Genomic DNA, 21,623 nt, shown 5'->3' on the forward strand with positions numbered 1-21,623 from the left:
ATAAAAAGTAAAAAACACTACATATACACATACCCCTACACAGCCCCCCTCCCGTCCCCAATAAAAATGAAAAACGTCTGGTACGCCACTGTTTCCAAAACGGAGCCTCCAGCGGTTGCAAAACTACAACTCCCAGCATGCACTGATAGACCGTACATGCTGGGAGTTGTAGTTTTGCAACAGCTGGATTCCCCCCTCCCCCCAATGTGAACGTACAGGGTACACTCACATGGGCGGAGGATTACAGTAAGTATCCGGCTGCAAGTTTGAGCTGCGTCAGATTTTCTGCCGTAGCTCAAACTGCCAGCGAGAAACTACTGTGAACCCCCGCCCGTGCGACTGTACCCTAAAAACACTACACTACCACAAAATAAAATAAAAAGTAAAAAACACTACATATACACATACCCCTATACAACCCCCCTCCCCAATAAAAATGAAAAACGTCTGGTACGCCACTGTTTCCAAAACGGAGCCTCCAGCTGTTGCAAAACAACTACTCCCAGTATTGCCAGATAGCCGTTGACTGTCCAGGCATGCTGGGAGTTTTACAACAGCTGGAGGCACCCTGTTTGGGAATCACTGGCGTAGAATACCCATATGTCCACCCCTATGCAAGTCCCTAATTTAGGCCTCAAATGCGCATGACGCTCTCGCTTTGGAGCCCTGTCGTATTTCAAGGCAACAGTTTAGGGCCACATATGAGGTATTGCCATACTCGGGAGAAATTGGGCTTCAAATTTTGGGGGGTATTTCCTGCTATTACCCTTTTAAAAAATGTAAAATTTTTGGGAAAACAAGCATTTTAGGTAAAAAAAATATATATTTTTTTACATATGCAAAAGTCGTGAAACACCTGTAGGGTATTAAGGTTCAAATTACCCCTTGTTACGTTCCCCGAGGGGTCTAGTTTCCAAAATGGTATGCCATGTGTTTTTTTTTTTGCTGTCCTGGCACCATAGGGGCTTCCTAAATGCAGCATGCCCCCAGAGCAAAATTTGCTTTCAAAAAGCCAAATGTGACTCCTTCTCTTCTGAGACCTGTAGTGTGCCAGCAGAGCACTTTTCACACCCATATGGGGTGTTTTCTGAATCGGGAGAAATTGGGCTTCAAATTTTTGGGGGTATTTTCTGCTATTACCCTTTTTAAAATTGTAAAACTTTTGGGAAACCAAGCATTTTAGGTAAAAAAAATATATATTTTTTTACATATGCAAAAGTCGTGAAACACCTGTAGGGTATTAAGGTTCACATTACCCCTTGTTACGTTCCCGAGGGGTCTAGTTTCCAAAATGGTATACCATGTGTTTTTTTTTTTGCTGTTCTGGCACCATAGGGGCTTCCTAAATGCGGCATGCCCCCAGAGCAAAATTTGCTTTCAAAAAGCCAAATGTTACTCCTTCTCTTCTGAGACCTGTAGTGCGCCAGCAGAGCACTTTTCACCCCCATATGGGGTGTTTTCTGAATCGGGAGAAATTGGGCTTCAAATTTTGGGGGGTATTTTCCGCTATTACCCTTTTTAAAAATGTAAAATTTTTGGGAAACCAAGCATTTTAGGAAAAAAAAAAAATATATTTTTTTTACATATGCAAAAGTCGTGAATCACCTGTAGGGTATTAAGGTTCACTTTACCCCTTGTTACGTTCCCTGAGGGGTCTAGTTTCCAAAATGGTATGCCATGTGTTTTTTTTTTTTTTTGCTGTCCTGGCACCATAGGGGCTTCCTAAATGCGGCATGCCCCCCAAAAACCATTTGTCGCTCCTTCCCTTCTGAGCCCTCTACTGCGCCCGCCGAACAATTAACATAGACATATGAGGTATGTGCTTACTCGAGAGAAATTGGGTTTCAAATACAAGTAAAAATTTTCTCCTTTTTATCCCTTGCAAAAATTCAAAAATTGGGTCTACAAGAACATGCGAGTGTAAAAAATGAAGATTTTGAATTTTCTCCTTCACTTTGCTGCTATTCCTGTGAAACACCTAAAGGGTTAATACACTTACTGAATGTTTTTTTGAATACTTTAGGGGGTGTAGTTTTTATAATGGGGTCTTTTATGGGGTATTTCTAATATGAAGACCCTTCAAATCCACTTCAAAACTGAACTGGTCCCTGAAAAATAGTGAGTTTGAAAATTTTGTGAAAAATTTCAAAATTGCTGCTGAACTTTGAAGCCCTATGGTGTCTTCCAAAAGTAAAAACTCATAAATTTTATGATGCAAACATAAAGTAGACATATTGTATATGTGAACCCAAAAAAAATATATTTTGAATATCCATTTTCCTTACAAGCAGAGAGCTTCAAAGTTAGAAAAATGCAAAATTTTCATTTTTTTCATCAAATTTGGGGATTTTTCACCAAGAAAGGATGCAAGTTACCATAAAATTTTACCACTAAGTTAAAGTAGAATATGTCACGAAAAAACAATCTCAGAATCAGAATGATAACTAAAAGCATTCCAGAGTTATTAATGTTTAAAGTGACAGTGGTCAGAATTGCAAAAAACGTTCCGGTCCTTAAGGTATAAAATGGCCTGGTCCTTAAGGGGTTAACAAACATTTATCAAACACCTGTGGGGTGATAAGGCTCACTGTACCCCTTGTTAGACATATTGTATATGTGAATCAATATATCATTTATGTGGTATGTCTATTTGCTTACAAGCAGAGAGCTTCAAAGTTAGTAAAATCCTAAATTCGCAAATTTTTCATGAAATTTTTGAATTTTTCACCAAGTATCGACGAACATTTACAACTATGTTAAAGTAGAATTTGTCATGAAAAAACTATTTCAGAATCAAATGCATAAGGGGTTATCCAGGAAAAAACTTTTTTTTTTATATATCAACCTGCTCCAGAAAGTTAAACAGATTTGTAAATTACTTCTATTAAAAAATCTTAATCCTTTCAGCACTTATGAGCTTCTGAAGTTAAGGTTGTTCTTTTCTGTCTAAGTGCTCTCTGATGACACGTGTCTCGGGAACCACCCAGTTTAGAAGAGGTTTGCTATGGGGATTTGCTTCTAAACTGGGCGGTTCCCAAGACTCGTGTCATCAGAGAGCACTTAGACAGAAAAGAACAACCTTAAAGGGGTATTCCAGGAAAAAACTTTTTTATATATATCAACTGGCTCCAGAAAGTTAAACAGATTTGTAAATGACTTCTATTAAAAAATCTTAATCCTTTCAGTACTTATGAGCTTCTGAACTTAAGGTTGTTCTTTTCTGTCTAAATTCTCTCTGATGACACCTGTCTCGGGAAACGCCCAGTTTAGAAGAAAATCCCCATAGCAAACCTCTTCTAACTTTTAAACCTGTTTAACTTTTAAACCTGTTTAACTTTCTAGAGCCAGTTGATATATATTAAAAAAAAAAGTTTTTTCCTGGATAACCCCTTTAATGCTTAACCCCTTAACGACGAAGGACGTATATTTACGTCCTCCGCCGGCTCCCACGATATGCCGCGGGGTCACACGGTGTCCCCGCGTAATATCGGGTCGGTCCCGGCGGCTATCACTGATCGCGGTGAAGCCCTGTATTAACCCTTCAGACGTGGCGATCAAAGCTGACCGCCGCGTCTAAAGTGAAAGTAACCCGGCTGATCAGTCGGGCTGATCAGGACCGTTGCGGCATCCCGAACAGTTTACAGGACACCGGGAGGGCCCTTACCTGCCTCCTAGGTGTCCGATCGACGAACGACTGCTCCGTGCTTGAGATCCAGGCAGGAGCAGTCAAGCGCTGATAACACTGATCACAGGCGTGTTAATACACGCCAGTGATCAGCATAGGAGATCAGTGTGTGCAGTGTTATAGGTCCCTATGGGAGCTATAACACTGCAAAAAAAAAGTCTGAACTATAAAAATATATCGTTAATTAAACCGCACGGTCAATGGCCTACACGTAAAAAAAATTCCAAAGTCCAAAAAAGCATATTTTTGGTCACTTTTTATACCATTAAAAAATGAATAAAAAGTGATCAAAAAGTCAGATCAAAACAAAAATGGTACCGATAAAAACTTCAGATCACAGCACAAAAAATGAGTCCTCACGTGGAAAAATGAGTCCTGTACGTGGAAAAATAAAAAAGTTATAGGGGTCAAAAGAGGACATTTTTAAAAGTATAAATTTTCCTGCATGTAGTTATGTTTTTTTTTCAAAAGTACGACAATATCCAACCTATATAAGTAGGGTATCATTTTAACCGTATGAACCTACAGAATAATGATATAGTGTCATTTTTACAGAAATATGCACTGTGTAGAAACGGAAGCCCCCAAAATTGCGTTTTTTCTTCGATTTGTCGCACAAGGAATTTTTTACCTTCTAGTATGAGTTTTTTTTTGCCTTCCACTGGATTAACTCAGTAGGGACTCATTAGGGTTATAGGTTGAACGTGATGGACTCTGGTCTTTTTTCAACCTTATGACCTATGTTACTATGTTAGACATATTATCCCCTATCCAAAAGATGGAAGTATTATGAATAAGCCTTAAAACTGAACACTTAATGTAAACCTGATGGTTGAATTGTCCAAAGTTCAGAAATCCAAAATGTATAATGTTGCAATAAACACCTCTTGTTCATAGTCTCATTCTCATTCAGACCTGCTGTCTCAATAGGACCAGGAACAAAAGGAGTTTACTGCAACATGAGACTTTTTGGATTACTGAATTTGTGACCATTCAACGGTGAGGTTTAAATGAGTATGCAGTTTTAGAGTGCGTTCCCATTTGGCGTATACGCAGCGTATCTCACACTGTGCAAAATTTGCGGCAGCAGCAGGAGCCCTATGTGTGCAGTGAGTTTTGGAGGCGGAGCCACATTTCACAGTCACACCGGCACACGGCCCCGCTCCAAAACTCAGTACACACATAGGGCTGCTGCCGGAAAGCCCTTTGTGTGTATAGTGAGCGAGGAATATGCAGCTTATTTCGCGCTGCTGCCGCATATTTTCACGCTTCATATACGCCATGTGGGAATTAGGATTATTTCTAGTACTGATATATTCCATGAGCTTTATGCAGTCTTAAAGGGGTATTCCAGGAAAAAAAAATTTTTTAATATATCAACTGGCTCCAGAAAGTTAAACAGATTTGTAAATTACTTCTATTAAAAAATCTTAATCCTTTCAGTACTTATGAGCATCTGAAGTTAAGGTTGTTCTCTTCTGTCTAAGTGCTCTCTGATGACACGTGTCTCGGGAACCGTCCAGTTTAGAAGAGGTTTGCTATGTAGATTTGCTTCTAAACTGGGCGGTTCCCGAGACATGTGTCATCAGAGAGCACTTAGACAGAAAGGGACAACCTTAACTTCAGAAGCTCATAAGTACTGAAAGGATTAAGATTTTTTAATAGAAGTAATTGACAAATCTGTTTAACTTTCTGAAGCCAGTTGATATATAAAAAAAAGTTTTTCCTTGATGACCCCTTTAACCCCTTAACCCCTTAAGGACCAAGGGCGTACAGGTACGTCATTGGTCCTGCTCTCCTGATATAACGCGGGGTTACACAGTAACCCCGAGTCATATCACGGCGGGCCCGGCGTCATAGTGAAAAAAAAAAACACAGTGTAAATAAAAATAAACATATATGGTATCACCACGTGCGGAAATGTCCGAATTATAAAAATATATCATTAATTTAACCGCTCGGTCAATGGCGTGCGCGCAAAAAAATTCCAAAGTCCGAAATAGTGCATTTTTGGTCACTTTTTATATCATTTAAAAATGATCAATAAGTCCTATCAATGCAAAAATGGTACCGTTAAAAACTTCAGATCACGGCGCAAAAAAAGAGCCCTCATACCGCCCCATACACGGAAAAATAAAAAGTTATAGGGGTCAGAAGATGACAATTTTAAACGTATTAATTTTCCTGCATGTAGTTATGATTTTTTCCAGAAGTCCGACAAAATCAAACCTATATAAGTAGGGTATCATTTTAATCGTATGGACCTACAGAATAAAGATAAGGTGTCATTTTTACCGAAAAATGTACTATGTAGAAACGGAAGCCCCCAAAAGTTACAAAACCGCTTTTTTTTTTTCAATTTTGTCGCACAATGATTTTTTTTCCCATTTCACCGTAGATTTTTGGGCAAAATGACTGACGTCATTACAAAGTAGAATTGGTGGCGAAAAAATAAGCCATCATATGGATTTTTAGGTGCAAAATTGAAAGAGTTATGATTTTTTAAAGGCAAGGAGCAAAAAACAAAAATGCAAAAACGGAAAAAAAGGGGCTAAGGACTTAGCCCTTTTTCACCTTAAGGACTCGGCCGTTTTTTGCAATTCTGACCACTGTCACTTTAAACATTAATAACTCTGGAATGCTTTTAGTTATCATTCTGATTCCGAGATTGTTTTTTCGTGACATATTCTACTTTAACATAGTGGTAAAATTTTATGGTAACTTGCATCCTTTCTTGGTGAAAAATCCCAAAATTTGATGAAAAAAAGAAAATTTAGCATTTTTCTAACTTCGAAGCTCTCTGCTTGTAAGGAAAATGGATATTCAAAATAATTTTATTTTGTTCACATATACAATATGTCTACTTTATGTTTGTATCATAAAATTTATAAGTTTTTACTTTTGGAAGACACTAGAGGGGTTCAAAGTTCAGCAGCAATTTTCTAATTTTTCACAAAATTTTCAAACTCGATATTTTTCAGGGACCTGTTCAGTTTTGAAGTGGATTTGAAGGGTCTTCATATTAGAAATACCCCATAAATGACCCCATTATAAAAACTGCACTCCTCAAAGTATTCAAAATGATATTCAGTCAGTGTTGTAACCCTTTAGGTGTTTCACAGGAATAGCAGAAAAGTGAAGGAGAAAATTCACAATCTTCATTTTTTACACTCGCATGTTCTTGTAGACCCAATTTTTGAATTTTTGCAAGTGGTAAAAGGAGAACATTTTTACTGATATTTGTAGCCCAATTTCTCTCGAGTAACGACATACCTCATATGTCTATGTAAAGTGTTCGGCGGGCACAGTAGAGGGCTCAGAAGGGAAGGAGCAACAATGGGATTTTGGAGAGAACATTTTTCTGAATTGGTTCTTGGGGGCATGTCACCAGTTTACCTAAAATGCTTGTTTTCCCAAAAATTTTACATTTTTAAAAAGGGTTAAAGCAGAAAATACTCACCAAAATTTGAAGCTCAATTTCTTCCGATTCAGGAAACACCCCATATGGGGGTAAAAAGTGCTATGCTGGCGCACTACAGGTCTCAGAAGAGAGGTAGTCACATTTGGCTTTTTGGAAGCGAATTTTGCTCTGAGGCATGCTGCATTTAGGAAGCCCCTATGGTGCCAGGACAGCAAAACAAAAAAACCACATGGCATACTATTTTGGAAACTAGACCCCTCGGTGAACGTAACAAGGGGTTAAGTAAACCTTTATACCTCACAGGTGTTTCACGACTTTTGCATATGTAAAAAATTTTTTTTTTTTTTACCTAAAATGCTTGTTTTCCCAAAAATGTTACATTTTTAAAAAGGGTAAAAGCAGAAAATACCCCCCAAAATGTGTAACACAATTTCTCCCGAGTACAGCGATACCCCATATGTGACCCTAAACTGTTGCCTTGAAATACGACAGGGCTCCAAAGTGAGAGCGACATGCCCATTTGAGGCCTAAATTAGGGACTTGCATAGGGGTGGACATAGGGGTATTCTACGCCAGTGATTCCCAAACAGGGTGCCTCCAGCTGTCGTAAAACTCCCAGCATGCCTGGACAGTCAGTGGAAGTAGTTGTTTTGCAACAGCTGGAGGCTCCGTTTTGGAAACAGTGGCGTATCAGACGTTTTTCATTTTTATTGGGGAGGGGAGGGAAGCTGTGTAAGGGTATGTGTATATGTAGTGTTTTTTACTTTTTATTTTATTTTGAGTTAGTGTAGTGTAGTGTTTTTAGGGTACAGTCGCACGGGAGTGGGTTCACAGTAGTTTCTCGCTGGCAGTTTAAGCTGCGGCAGAAAATTTGCCGTAGCTCAAACTTGCAGCCGGATACTTACTGTAAACCTCCGCCCATGTGAGTGTACCCTGTACGTTCACATTGGGGAGGGGGGGGAACATCCAGCTGTTGCAAAACTACAACTCCCAGCATGCGCTGACAGACTGTACATGCTGAGAGTTTTAGTTTTGCAACAGCTGTAGGCACACTGGTTATGTATCACTGAGTTTGTGACCTAACTCAGTGTTTCACAACCAGTGTGCCTCCAGCTGTTGCAAAACTACAACTCCCAGCATATACGGCGCATGCTGGGAGTTGTAGTTTGCAACAGCTGGAGGCACACCGGTCGTGAAACACTGAGTTAGGTAAAAAAAAAACAGTGTGCCTTCAGCTGTTGCAAAACTACAACTCTCAGCAGTCACCGACAGCCAACGGGCATGCTGGGAGTTGTAGTTATGCAACCAGCAGATGCACCACTACAACTCCCAGCATGCACTTTAGCTGTTTGTGCAAGCTGGGAGTTGTAGTTATACAACAGCTGAAGGGACACTTTTCCATAGAAAAAATGTGCCTCCAGCTGTTGCAAAACTATAAGTCCCAGCATCCCCATAAGGAAATGCTGGGAGTTGTGGTGGTCTGCCTCCTGCTGTTGCATAACTACAGCTCCCAGCATGCCCTTTTTGCATGCTGGGAGCTGTTGCTAAGCAACAGCAGGAGGCTGTCACTCACCTCCTACTGCTTCTCCGGGACACAGGTCAGTGCCTCGTCGCCGTCGCTCCTGGGGCCCCGATCCTAACAGGGACGCCGGGGATCGGGGTCCCCAGCTCCCGGGGTCCACGTCCCGCACCCGCTCGCGTCCTCCGAAAGAGGGGCGGAGCGGGTTGCGTGACACCCACCCGACGAATCAGGGCGATCGTGAGGTGGCACCAGTGCCACCTCAACCCTGCTGGCTCTGGCTGTTTGGGGCCGTCAGAGACGGCCCCGATCAGCCAGTGATTCCGGGTCACCAGGTCACTGGAGACCCGATTGACCCGGAATCGCCGCAGATCGCTGGACTGAATTGTCCAGCGATCTGCGGCCATCGCCGACATGGGGGGCATAATGACCCCCCTGGGCGATATGCCGTGATGCCTGCTGAACGATTTCAGCAGGCATCCGGCTCCGGTCCCCAACCGGCTAGCGGTGGGGACCGGAATTCCCACGGGCGTATGGATACGCCCTGAGTCCTTAACCCTTTAAGGACCGGGGGTTTTTCCATTTTCGTTTTTTGCTCCTTGCCTTTAAAAAATCATAACTCTTTCAATTTTGCACCTAAAAATCCATATGATGGCTTATTTTTTGCGCCACCAATTCTACTTTGTAATGACATCAGTCATTTTGCCCAAAAATCTACGGTGAAATGGGAAAAAAAATCATTGTGCGACAAAATTGAAAAAAAACAACACTGTTTTGCAACTTTTTGGGGCTTCCGTTTCTAGGTAGTAAATTTTTCGGTAAAAATGACACCTGATATTTATTCTGTAGGTCCATACAATTAAAATGATATCCTACTTATATAGGTTTGATTTTGTCATACTTCTGGAAAAAATCATAACTACATGCAGGAAAATTTATACATTTAAAATTGTCATCTTCTGATCCCTATAACTTTTTTATTTTTCCGTGTATGGGGTGGTATGAGGGCTCATTTTTTGCGACGTGATCTGAAGTTTTTAACGTTACCATTTTTGCATTGATAGGACTTATTGATCGCTTTTTATTCATTTTTATATTTTTATAAATCGGACATTTCCGCACGCGGTGATACCATATATGTTTATTTTTATTTTTATTTACACTGTGTTTTTTTTTTTATTGGAAAAGGGGGGTGATTCAAACTTTTAATAGGGGAGGAGTTAAATGATCTTTATTCACTTTTTTTTTTCACTTTTTTTTGCAGTTTTCTAGCTCCCATAGGGACCTATAACACCGCACACACTGATCTTCATAATTGATCACTGGTTTCTCATTAGAAACCAGTGATCAACGATTCTGCCGCATGACTGCTCATGCCTGGATCTCAGGCACTGAGCAGTCATTCGGCGATCGGACAGCGAGGAGGCAGGAAGGTTCCCTCCCGCTGTCCTGTCAGCTGTTCGGGATGCCGCGATTAGCCGCGGCTATCCCGAACAGCCCGACTGAGCTAGCCGGCAACTTTCACTTTTGCTTTTAGCCGCGCGGCTCAGCTCTGAGCGCGCGGCTAAAGGGTTAATAGCGCGCGGCGCCGTGATCGGCGCTGCACGCTATTAGAGGCGGGTCCCGGCTTCACTATGACGCCGGGCCCGCCGTGATATGACACGGGATTACTGTGTAACCCCGCGTTATATCAGAAGAGCAGGACCAAGGACGTACCGGTACGTCCTTGGTCCTTAAGGGGTTAAGGACTCGGAATGCAGGGTGTATCCATATGCCCTGCGTCCTGAAGAGGTTAAGGAAACCAACAAAAAAAAATTAAATTAAAAATATAATGAACATGTAACATCGTATGTTGTTTTAGCTTGTCGAAGGCTAAGTTTCCACTTGTTTTTTTCTGGCAGTTTTTGGAATACTGACACTGCAGTTTTTGAGCCAAAGCCAGAAGTGAATTCAAAAGGAATATGACATATAAAGGAAGAACCTACACTTCTCCTCCCTTATGGATCCACTTCTGACTTTGGCTCAAAAACTGCAGTTGCAGTTTTCCAAAAACTGCCTGAAAAAAAGCCAAGTGGAAACTTAGCCTAAACCTATGCCCCTGTGAATTGTAAATAATTGCTGAGCGGAGTCTGGTGGAGCTCCACACCAGTGTCAGTGCACAGACATTTATTCTATTTTATTATATACCCTACATGCCCAGAGACAATCCCTTTTTATACATATGTGCGTAAACTCTTTTCCATTTGTAGTGCAGTTTGTGAGATTCTCCAACAAGAATGAACAAGTATGGTGCAGCCATGTGACTTGTCACTAGCCCTTACCACATACAACTATTTAAACCATTCTTCGTGTAAATCAACAACTAAATCCTTTTCCTGTAAATAGTGTATAACAACTGCCAGCTGGAATGTGGTTTTCCATTAGCATTTCTGTGTAGAAATGTGTTAAATGTTTAAACTGCAGCTTTTAACTTTCCTACCAGGCTCAGAACGCACATGGATAAAAAGTATTTGCCATTTCCCCACACTTTGGCCTTCTGTATGTCTATGATTTGTATAACTTTCCCACCAGGTTTAGTAGGAGGCCCTCAGAGCACAGCAGGAATAAAAGTATTTGCCATTTCTCCACACGTAGTCCTTCTGCATCTCTTATTTCTCTGTTAGTTTATGGTCTGTAATCAAAATCAAATGTAACTGTCTAATATCTGTGGAAGAAATATTCAACTGGGGCCACAACATTATGAACCTTACAGACACATTTGTCTGGTTAGGGGTTTTAATCATGGACACATTTTTTTTACGTTGTATCTCATTATTGCACCATTTTATTAGTGATAGTTTTTTATTATACTTATTTATTTTAAAGGGGCACTGGCAGCTACTGGGACTTTTTATATGTTGTACATCTTGGCAAAACATTAACCTTTCTAATATGCTTCATAAGGTAATTTTATTTCCTTTTTATAGAAATCCTGGCTTATAAAATCATGGCTTTTTCCAAGCTGAAGCACAGGCATGGACAAAGTCCAGTAAGTGAGGGTGGGCTAGCACTCCTCTGTGATCTCTCCTGTCTGATATGGCGTATTAGAAAGGTTGATGTTTTGCTAAGATGTACAATATATAAAAAGTTTTCATATATGGCAGTGCCCAGTTAAATTTTAAACTGAATATTGCTGCTTAAAAAATAAATATGGTACATACATATCTCACATAAGTGAGTACACATTTTCTTATATATGACAACACTGAAGAAATTACAATCTGCTGTAAAATAGTAAGTAAACAGTCTATATATCAGTATTTGATGTTGCTGTCCCCTAAAAATAACTCAACACACAGCCATTAATGTCAAAATCTTGGCAACAAATGTGATTCCTGTGCACTCAGAGTGTCATTTCTTCAGTGTTGTCACATGAAAAGGTAGAATAAAATATTAACAAAAAAGTTAGAGGTGTACTCAATTATGTGAAATACTGTACATATGTACTCTAATATATCTGAACTGACAGGCACCCAGGCACAAAGCAGCTTGATGGTCTGCTTGCTCATTATTTTTTTGACACTACAAATACTACTTAGTAAATAGTTGACTATCATATGGGTTTTGGTAAGGGTCTTAATGGGATGTTCACCTTTGTGCGTAAATTAAAAAAAAAATCCCAGAATTTCAAGTCTGGTTTAACCCCTTAACAATGCAGGACGTCGGTCCCGGGACCCTCAGCTAATACCACACATCGCCAATCGCGGCAATGTGCGGTATTAACCCTTTAGAAGCGGCGGTCAAAGCTGAAAGTCATACCAATAAAAATTTCAGATCACGGTGCAAAAAATGAGTCCTCATACCGCCCTGTACGTGGAAAAATAAAAAAGTTATAGGGGTGAGAAGATGACATTTTTAAATGTATAAATTTTCCTGCATGTAGTTATGATTTTTTCCAGAAGTACGACAAAATCAAACCTATATGAGTAGGGTATCATTTTAACCGTATGGACCTACAGAATAATGATAAGGTGTCATTTTTACCAAAATATGCATTGCGTAGAAACGGAAGCCCCCAAAACCTACAAAATGGTGTTTTTTCTTCGATTTTGTCGCACAATGATTTTTTTTTCCTTTTCGCCGTGAATTTTTGGGTAAAATGATTAATGTCGCTGCAGAGTAGAATTGGTTACGCAAAAAATAAGCCATAATATGGATTTTTAGGTGGGAAATTGAAAGGGTTATGATTTGTAAAAGGTAAGGAGGAAAAAACGAAAGTGCAAAAACTGAAAAACCCTGAGTCCTTAAGGGGTTAATATATTTTTTAGTTGCCCATGCTCTGTTTTCTTATACAAACTCCAAATAGCCTACATAGGCATATACAGTATACAATAATGGCTACTTATAGCCATCACTAGATGGAGTCCAGGAGCTTACTGCATACTGTTTCTATGTACTGAACTCAATAACAACATACATTATGCAACACACGCCTCCTTTGTGCCGGTAGGCGGCTGCCAGCATTATTTCATTTAACTCTGCCTATAGAGGGGATTTGGAGCTGTGTATTAGAAAAACATAGCTCTAAAGGCTATAAAGAGATTTAAAATTTAATCCGCACAGAATGTTGTGCATAGCATGATTTGGTCCTTTAAGAGAGTAAGCTAAAGTAAGGTGAGTACATATCAGTAGTTAATCTGTATGCAAGTTTTTATAGTTTTATAGTTATTTTGTCTCTGAATTTATATTGGTTATAATGTTCAAAATTACTATTGCAGGGATGATCTTTTCTGTCTATGTTGTCTTCAACACAAGAATTAAAACTCTGTCTCTGCATATGTAATGTTTTATACCATAGGTTTGTTCTATTGAATGATACTGTGGATCTGTCTGTATTGTTTGCTCATCGTGGCACAGCTGTCCCATTTGGCTTCCAAATTTTGCAAATCCTTATTAGCTTATAATAAAAGCTGCACTTTACTAGTAACTATATTCCAGAAAATTACTTTATAGTGGGGTGGGAAAATCCAGTCAAAAAATTTCTGGCTATATCATGGCTGACTACTAGTACCTTTTGGGGTAGAATTGGAATAAGAAAATGAGTTGTATTTTTCACATTATGCAAGAACATGCTCAGCTTATGTTCAGCTGCAGGGAGACAGAAGAAAATTATGTACATCTAAATAATAGGAACCAGTACTTTCTTTTTATGATTTTGTTTTGTTTTAATGCTCACAAGAAGTTTACACGGAAGGTAAGACAAACTAGAATAGACCTGAGTCCTTGACTTACCCAGAATGCATCCTCTCTGGCTACATATCAAGCTGATCAGATTATGATGACCATTAAAGTAAAAAAAAATAAAAAAAAATCAGAATGACTTGGGTTGTTAAAAGACTAAAAAGAAAAGTGCACTTTTAACATTTTTCTGTTGTGTTATATGTCATATATGTTCTGCTTGCTTGCCGTGCTTGATATGTAGCCTGGTTGTCTCCAATCTGCCGCATGTCATATTGGGTGTGAGTTCATTCCAGTAAAACAATGTCCTCCATTTTCATGTTGTGTTTTTTATTCATATGTATAATGTGAAATATTTAAAGAAAAATAGAAATGCTAATCTAGATCTTTCCAAATAAGGTTGACGATTATTTTATATAGAAGTGACAGTTATTATACACACGAAATATCCTTCTTTCTCTCTCCTACATAATCCATAAACAGTTCCAAGGTCTTCCCTGGACATGCTTCCCTCCCCATGATTTCCCTTATACTTTTCTTCATTGGTTAATTACCTTTATCTATTTTGCTACAGGCATCACAAGGAGGCGGGCATAGAACATTACTTTATGGCCATGCAATCTTACTTCGACATTCATTCAGTGGTATGGTAAGTATCAAGATCTTGTGTTTTTCTGTGGCCAGTGGTTTGTCCTTGTTGCATTACTGGTTGGTAGTATTTTGGTCTTTTAGAGAACTCAAGGGAATTAATGCTTTATTGGCCTGTTCTGTCCTAACAGTAATTCTGGCTATGGTTTCCGCAGCGGGGATTGTTGACCAAGTTGATGGCCAACTATGTAACACATGAATAGGCCAGCTCTACCAGAGCAGGAGTTGCATTTACACTTTTAAGCAGAAAATATGTCATTTTAATGCCCTGAAACAACATTAATGATATGCAAACATTTTACACAGTACTGCATTATCACCCTGCTGACTACCCATAGACCCTGAACATCTAGATGCCCCAGCATGGTCTATGGGCATGGAAAATGTACCTGGTCAGGAAGGGGTTATAGAGCTCAGGTATTTCATTGAGGAAACAATGTAACCTTAAAGAGTTACATGTAAAGTTCAGCATACACCTTTTTTCAGCAATATATTAGAGAATGGCATGTATATCAATTATTTTCCTACAATAGTGTTTGGATGATAACTGACTCGTCTGTGCAGAATGTATGATTCCTTCCCTTTGTCCTGCAGCATATTGCAGATACAGACTGTTGCAAAGCATCCTGTGACTGCTGAAATATTCTGCATTTAATGCAGTTCAAAACAATAATTATAATGAGTGTTGTATTGCTCTTATAAGTCTGTCCTGCAATCATACCACATATAAATCATAAAGAATAAGGATAGTGCTTAAGACTTAACTTTTATTATATTACTACTAAAAAAGTATCACCAACGTGAGCCCCCCATACCATTATGTGGTTCAGTTCAGTGGTGCAGTTGCCAAGGTACGTTTATGTCAACACACCACACCTGCTATATTAATGAGATATCTGAGTGTACCCAGGTAAACCAGATTTGAATAATATGTCGCACTAAAAGTAATTTTTTAGATAACCCTAGCATACTAAATTAAATCGCACCAAAAATTGCACCGCCTTCAACGCATTTCTCTCAGCTAGTATTTGCTGACATCATCAGAACGGCATGTCATTTCGTTATTGCATCATGTGGTTCACTAAATGCAATACTTAGAAAGATATAAATATAACCTAAGAAAAGGCAACCTGCAAGAGAATATATATATATATATATATATATATATATATATATATATATATATGTGAGGCCACAGGTTCTGCTCAGCGCCGGAGCTTGAATTTGAGGACCGTAACCATATCGCTCACTGAAATCTGCAACCTATGATGGGCGTTGTATTTACCTGGTGACTTATGTGCAGTGAACCAGAGCATACTATGGTTTCATACACCTTCTTGAAAATGTATATTTTTCTTCACAGGCTTGCACACTTGCGGCCGCATATACAGGGTGGGCCATTTATCTGGATACACCTTAATAAAATGGGAATGGTTGGTGATATTAATTTCCTGTTTGTGGCACAGGCTTCCAGTATCCTTAGTTTCAGGTGCTGCAGAATGGGCAAAACTGTTTACGCAGAATATTTTGTTCAGTGATGAGGCAAACTTTTATGTGAATGGTGAAGTTAACAAACAAAACCACCACTATTGGTCTGACACTAACCCACATTGGATAGATCCCTCCAAGACTGTTGGAAAACAAAAATTGATGGTATGGGGTGGTATATGGGATACAAAGTTAGTGGGGCCATTCTTCATCAATGAAAACCTCAAGGCCACTGGATATGCGAAATTGCTACATGATGATGTGTTTTCCTCTTTATGCACTGAAGCTGGCACATTCCCTGAGTTTTTCTAGCAAGATGGTGCACCACAACATTATGGGTGTAAGGTCCGAGCATTCCTAGATGAACAGTTTCCTGTAAAGTGGATTGGTCATCGTGGGCCAGTTGAATGGCCCCCAAGGTCTCCCGATCTGACTTCCTTAGACTTTTATCTTTGGGGTCATCTGAAGGCAATTGTCTATGCTGTGAAGATACGAGATGTGCAGTACTTGAAACTACGGATACCGGAAGCCTGTGCTAGCATTTCTCCTGCGTGTTGCTATCAGTGTGTGAAGAGTGGGAGAAGAGGGTTGCATTGACAATCCAACACATTGGGCAGCACATTGAACACATTTTATAAGTGGTCAGAAACTTGTAAATAACTAATGAAATAATAAAGTTACGTTAAAACCAAGCACACCATTGTTTTTCTTGTGAAATTCCCAATAAGTCTGATGTGTCACATGACCCTCTTCCTATTGAAAAAACAAAAGTTGGATTCAAAATGGCCAACTTCAAAATGGGCACCATGGTCACCACCCAGCTTGAAAAGTTTCCCCCCTCACATATACTAATGTGCCACAAACAGGAAGTTAATATCACAAACCATTCCCATTTTATTAAGGTGTATCCATATAATTGGCCCACCCCGGTATACATTTCTCTTGCAGGTTGCCTTTTCTTAGGTTATATTTATATCTTTCTAAGAATTACAATTAGTGAACCACATGATGCAATAATGAAATGACACACCATCCTGACGACATCAGCAAATACTATCTGACAGAAACGTGTGGAAGGCGGTGCAATTTTTGGTGCGATTTATTTTAGTATTCTGCTGTTATCTAAAAATAACTTTTAGTGCGACATATTATTCTAATTTGATCTAATTTGATTTGATTGATTTGTAAATCCTGAGAGTTGGGTAAACTCAGGTATCTCATTAATATAGCAGGTGTCGTGTGTTGACATAAACGCACCTTGGCAACTGCTGAATACTATACCTTTATTCTTTTAATGGTATGGGGGGTAACATTGGTGATACTTTTTAGTAGTAATATAATAAAAGTTAAGTCTTAAGCACTATCCTTTTTCTTTATGATTTAATGCAGTTCAGAAGATTTACAATGTAACTGAACATCTTGTTGTGCCATTTGTGCTTGAGCCTGTTGTGGGTATTTAGGTATAGATTTGATATTAATAGTAATTTTATCTGGAATTAATCTTCTTTACAGTACTTGACATGTTTGACAACATCCAGATCCCTTACAGATAAACTTGCTTTTGATGTTGGACTGCAGGATACAGCAACAGGTAAAATCAGCTTCAGGAAAGATTAGTGTAAATGTCGATGATCAGTAAACGGACAGTAATTCAGCTATAAGTGGGAAGATGTTAGAAGCTCCAAGTACTAAAGCACATTTGTTGGTTAGCTGGTTATCGCCCCATACACATTGGCCAGTCCACTCTATATTAGATTGATTATTAGGCAATGATTGTTTTGCATTTTATGTAACGGGTAATGCTATTACTAAAATACAGCAAAAGAATTCAAGAATATTTAGTTTAATTTTGTGTAATAAACCTAGAACTATAGCCTAGCCCTTTTTCCCAATGTTGCGCACAGATCGCTGTTCTCAACGTGCCACCTTAATAAGTTAAAGGGGTACTCTGGTGCTTAGACATCTTATCCCTTATCCAAAGGATAGGGGATAAGATGCCTGACCGCGGGAGTCCCGCCGTGGGAACCCCGGGATCTTGCACGCGGCACCCCGTTTGTAATCAGGCCCCGGAGCGAACACGAGAATGAGAAATGAGAAATGCATTGCCATCTATGGGGACAGCAATGTAGTCTGCGCGGTTCTAGTGCCACCGACTCGATCTCTGGCAGAAATTATGCCCAGAAATTCCACAGTGTGAACCTAGCCTAATACTCTTCTGGACATGTCGATTTTAAATAATTACAATTTAGTTTTTTCAATCCAACTTCCAAGAGCTTTAAGATTTTAAGGTTTTCATCAACCTGACCATTTCATGGCTTGTATAATGTACTGAAAACATCGCTTGTTGGGTTTCATTTTTCTGGAGTTCACCTTGTGAACACACTATGCCTTGTCTTGCTAAATTCTGAGATACATAGGGGGACATTTATCAAGGTATTTAGAGCCTTTTTTTTCCTCACTCCAGGCGCACAAAAAGTTGCATGTGTGACTAATCACTTTTTTGTCCAACCTTTGTGGGTAAGCATAAGTTGCAAAAGCCTTAGGGCTGGTTCACATCACGTTTTCTCCCACACGGGAGCACATACAGCAGGGGGGAGCTAAAACCTCGCGCTCCTGTATGCTTTCTATGCGCTCCCGTATGTAATTCATTTCAATGAGCCGGCCGCAGTGAAACGTTCGGTCCGACCGGCTCATTTTTGCGCCATATGCGCTTTTTCACCGCACCTAAAACCGTGGTCAACCACGGTTTTATGTCCAGTTGTAAAAGCACATACAGCGCAAAAATGAGCAGACCAGACCGAACGTTTCACTGCGGCCGGCTCATTGAAATGAATTACATACGGAAGCGCATAGAAAGGCATACGGTGGATGTTGTGGAGATCGGACAAAGGCCCAGCCCGCAAGGTAAGCACATGTTCATAATATAAGTGATCCTCCCTCTAAACCCCCTTCTCCCACTTCTCCCCCTCTCCTCCTCTTTCCTCTTATCTTTCCTTGCTATATCCTTCTTCCTTCCTCTATCACAGAATAGCTTAGACCTGCGAGGTCCTTCACAGAAAATGTTGTGATTAAGGACCCCTTTGCGTCTCCAAACGGCATTTGTTCACCTCATTTAGTTTTTCATGCCTTGGAGGACATGCAATCAGCTTGTGATATCAGAGACTTATTTAGTATAAGCTATTACTAAACTTAATTGCCTATCTGTACATATTGCACCGTCACTTCATGGCGGCTCCATTGTTGTATTTTGTTGTATATTGTTTCGATTGTTGTCATACTGAGACATTAGTATTTTGTATTGCACTTATATAAAACTTCAGTAAAACACTTTATAAAAAAAAAAAAAAAAAGAAAGGCATATGGGAGCGCAAGGTTTTAGCTCTCCCCTGCCGTATGCGCTCCCGTGTGGGAGATAACGTGATGTGAACCCAAACTTGCCTAATTTCAGTTTTCACTTTGCAGTGGTTACATATTTATAATGTGCAAATGTCGCACGTGGGCAAAAAAAGTCGCAAGCCCTTTAAAAAATTGTCGCAAGTCTACTCCAGGTCTGACCTGGATTACAAAACTCCCTTATGTGAGCAAATTTAAAAAGTCGCAAAAAAACTGAGACTTTTGTGTTTTGCTTATGTGCTCCAAATTTATCAAACCCCTGTGTTAATATGGTAAATATGTCCCCCATAGCTTTTGTCTGTCTTTGGATCTGTCATTAGAGTATCTCTGCCATGTCTTCAATATACAATTGATCGCAGAGCGATCACTGAAACCCAGAATTTCCCATATGATAATTAAAATAATAAAACATAACTTTTATTAGGTGCTTCAACAAAGATTAAAAACCTCAACCTTCAAGTCTCATCAGTGTAGACAGATATTAAATTATAATAGGCGTGCAGCTGTGTGCTATATGCTTCAGTATCTATGGTACTGTGACTGCAGTCAACAGCAACCAAACAACAACACACTGGACCTGATAGATGATATTAAAATGTGGTGTCCCAGCAACAAAGGCTGTCCTGTGGGCTAAAGATTGCCTCGGGCATCCCTGCTGTCTCTGCATTGGGGTCACTGCTCCCTAGTCTGACATGTTGTAATGTAACATATTGTTATGCTATGCCTTAAAAGGGTACTCCACCCCTATACATGTTACCCCCTATCCAAAGGATAGGGAATAACATGTCTGATTGTGGGGGTCCGGCCACAGGCCAGTGCTGCAGCGTTAGTCATGGAAGCCTGGGGCTTCCATGTTTATGACATCACACCATGCCTCCTCCATTCATGTTTATGGGAGGGGACGTGGCGACTAGTAAACAATATCACTCCTCCTCCCATTGACATGAATGGAGGGGGCGTGGCCGCTGTGGCAGTCATCCAGCACTGCACAGAGTTTGCTCCGTGCACCGGATGACTGGGGTGCCGCGGAAGAGATCCTTTGGATAGGGGATAACATGTCTAGCAGCAGAGTACCCCTTTAATGATGCACTGTACATTTAAGGGATTGTGGCAGAGTGACCAAGTGACCCTGATGCCCCAATGGGGGACCCCCAAACCTAGCCTTTAGGTAGTGTAGGGGGGAAGGAGCTTGTTAGTTAGTAGTTCTACAGTCACGCCAATCTACAGTTAGTAGTTCTACAGTCACGCCAATCTCAAGAATGCACCGGCACACATGTGAATGTCAAAGCCTGGCGGTAAGCAAAGCTCTTGAGGAAAATCATGTCTTTAGTCAGTCACGTTAAATCTCTCAAGTCAGTGTGGGCTGCTAATAATCTGAAAGCTGCAGCAACAGCAACTACAACTCCCAGCTAGGCAACAGGTTCCCCGGATTATCCTCTGCACTAAAGCTTGTATTGTCAAGGATTCAGTCATCTCAGCAACAGTGAAGATAGTTATCTGTAACCTTGCATCTGTGTATTCATTAGGCTAAGTTTCCACTTGGTTTTTTTTCTGGCAGTTTTTGGAAACCTGCCACTGCAGTTTTTGGGCCAAAGCCAGAAGTGTATTCAAAAGGAATAGGACATATAAAGGAAGGACTTACACTTTCCCTCCTTTACGGATCCACTTCTGACTTTAGCTTAAAAACTGCAGTGGCAATTTTTCAAAAACTGCCAGAAAAAAAAAAAAAACAAGTGGAAACTTAGCCTTACCCCACACCCTAGCATAACAAATGTTACCTGTCACCTTCAATCACTCCTATCACCATTAGTGGCACCACAGCCTTGTTTTTGGTATCACCCACACCGTAGGCTCCACAAAAACCTAACATATCACTTTATCAATTTGCACTATTGCCTTTGATAAAGCCATTGGGGGGGGGGGGGGGGGATGTATTAGTTTTAATATAATCCATCAGGTCCAGTGTGTTGTTGTTTGGTTGCTGTGGAATGCAGCCACAGTACCATAGATTCTTAAGCATATGGTAGGCAGCTAAATGCCAATTATATTTAATCTCTGCCTACACCGATGAGACAGAGGTTGAGATTTTTACTTTTTTTATGTCGCATATATAAAAAAAAACGGACGGACAAAGGTGCAGGGATGCAACGGTGCCATTTCGCGCAGCAAGCACTTCGACTGGCCCACAATGTACTGACATCAGAGAATGACTTAAATAACCTATGACATCACGTTTTCATAGTGATCAATCA

The 21,623-nt window shown here is 40.1% G+C and overlaps 1 protein-coding gene across 9 annotated transcripts in view; it reads left to right on the top strand.

The window, feature by feature from the left end:
• Positions 1-21,623, top strand: part of RYR3 (ryanodine receptor 3) — a 991,818-nt gene that overhangs the window by 200,164 nt on the left and 770,031 nt on the right. For 5 of the 9 annotated variants that reach the window (XM_056545312.1, XM_056545313.1, XM_056545314.1 and 2 more), the window contains 3 exons: positions 13,844-13,858; positions 14,417-14,491; positions 17,491-17,569. In XM_056545312.1, coding sequence (XP_056401287.1) covers positions 13,844-13,858; positions 14,417-14,491; positions 17,491-17,569 — 169 coding nt within the window. The remainder of the gene's footprint in view (positions 1-13,843; positions 13,859-14,416; positions 14,492-17,490; positions 17,570-21,623) is intronic. The other 4 variants (XM_056545318.1, XM_056545319.1, XM_056545320.1 and 1 more) reach the window with 2 other exon arrangements.

This window comes from Hyla sarda, chromosome 11 (genome assembly GCF_029499605.1).
Source record: "Hyla sarda isolate aHylSar1 chromosome 11, aHylSar1.hap1, whole genome shotgun sequence".
In the NCBI taxonomy this organism is placed as follows: Eukaryota; Metazoa; Chordata; class Amphibia; order Anura; family Hylidae; genus Hyla; species Hyla sarda.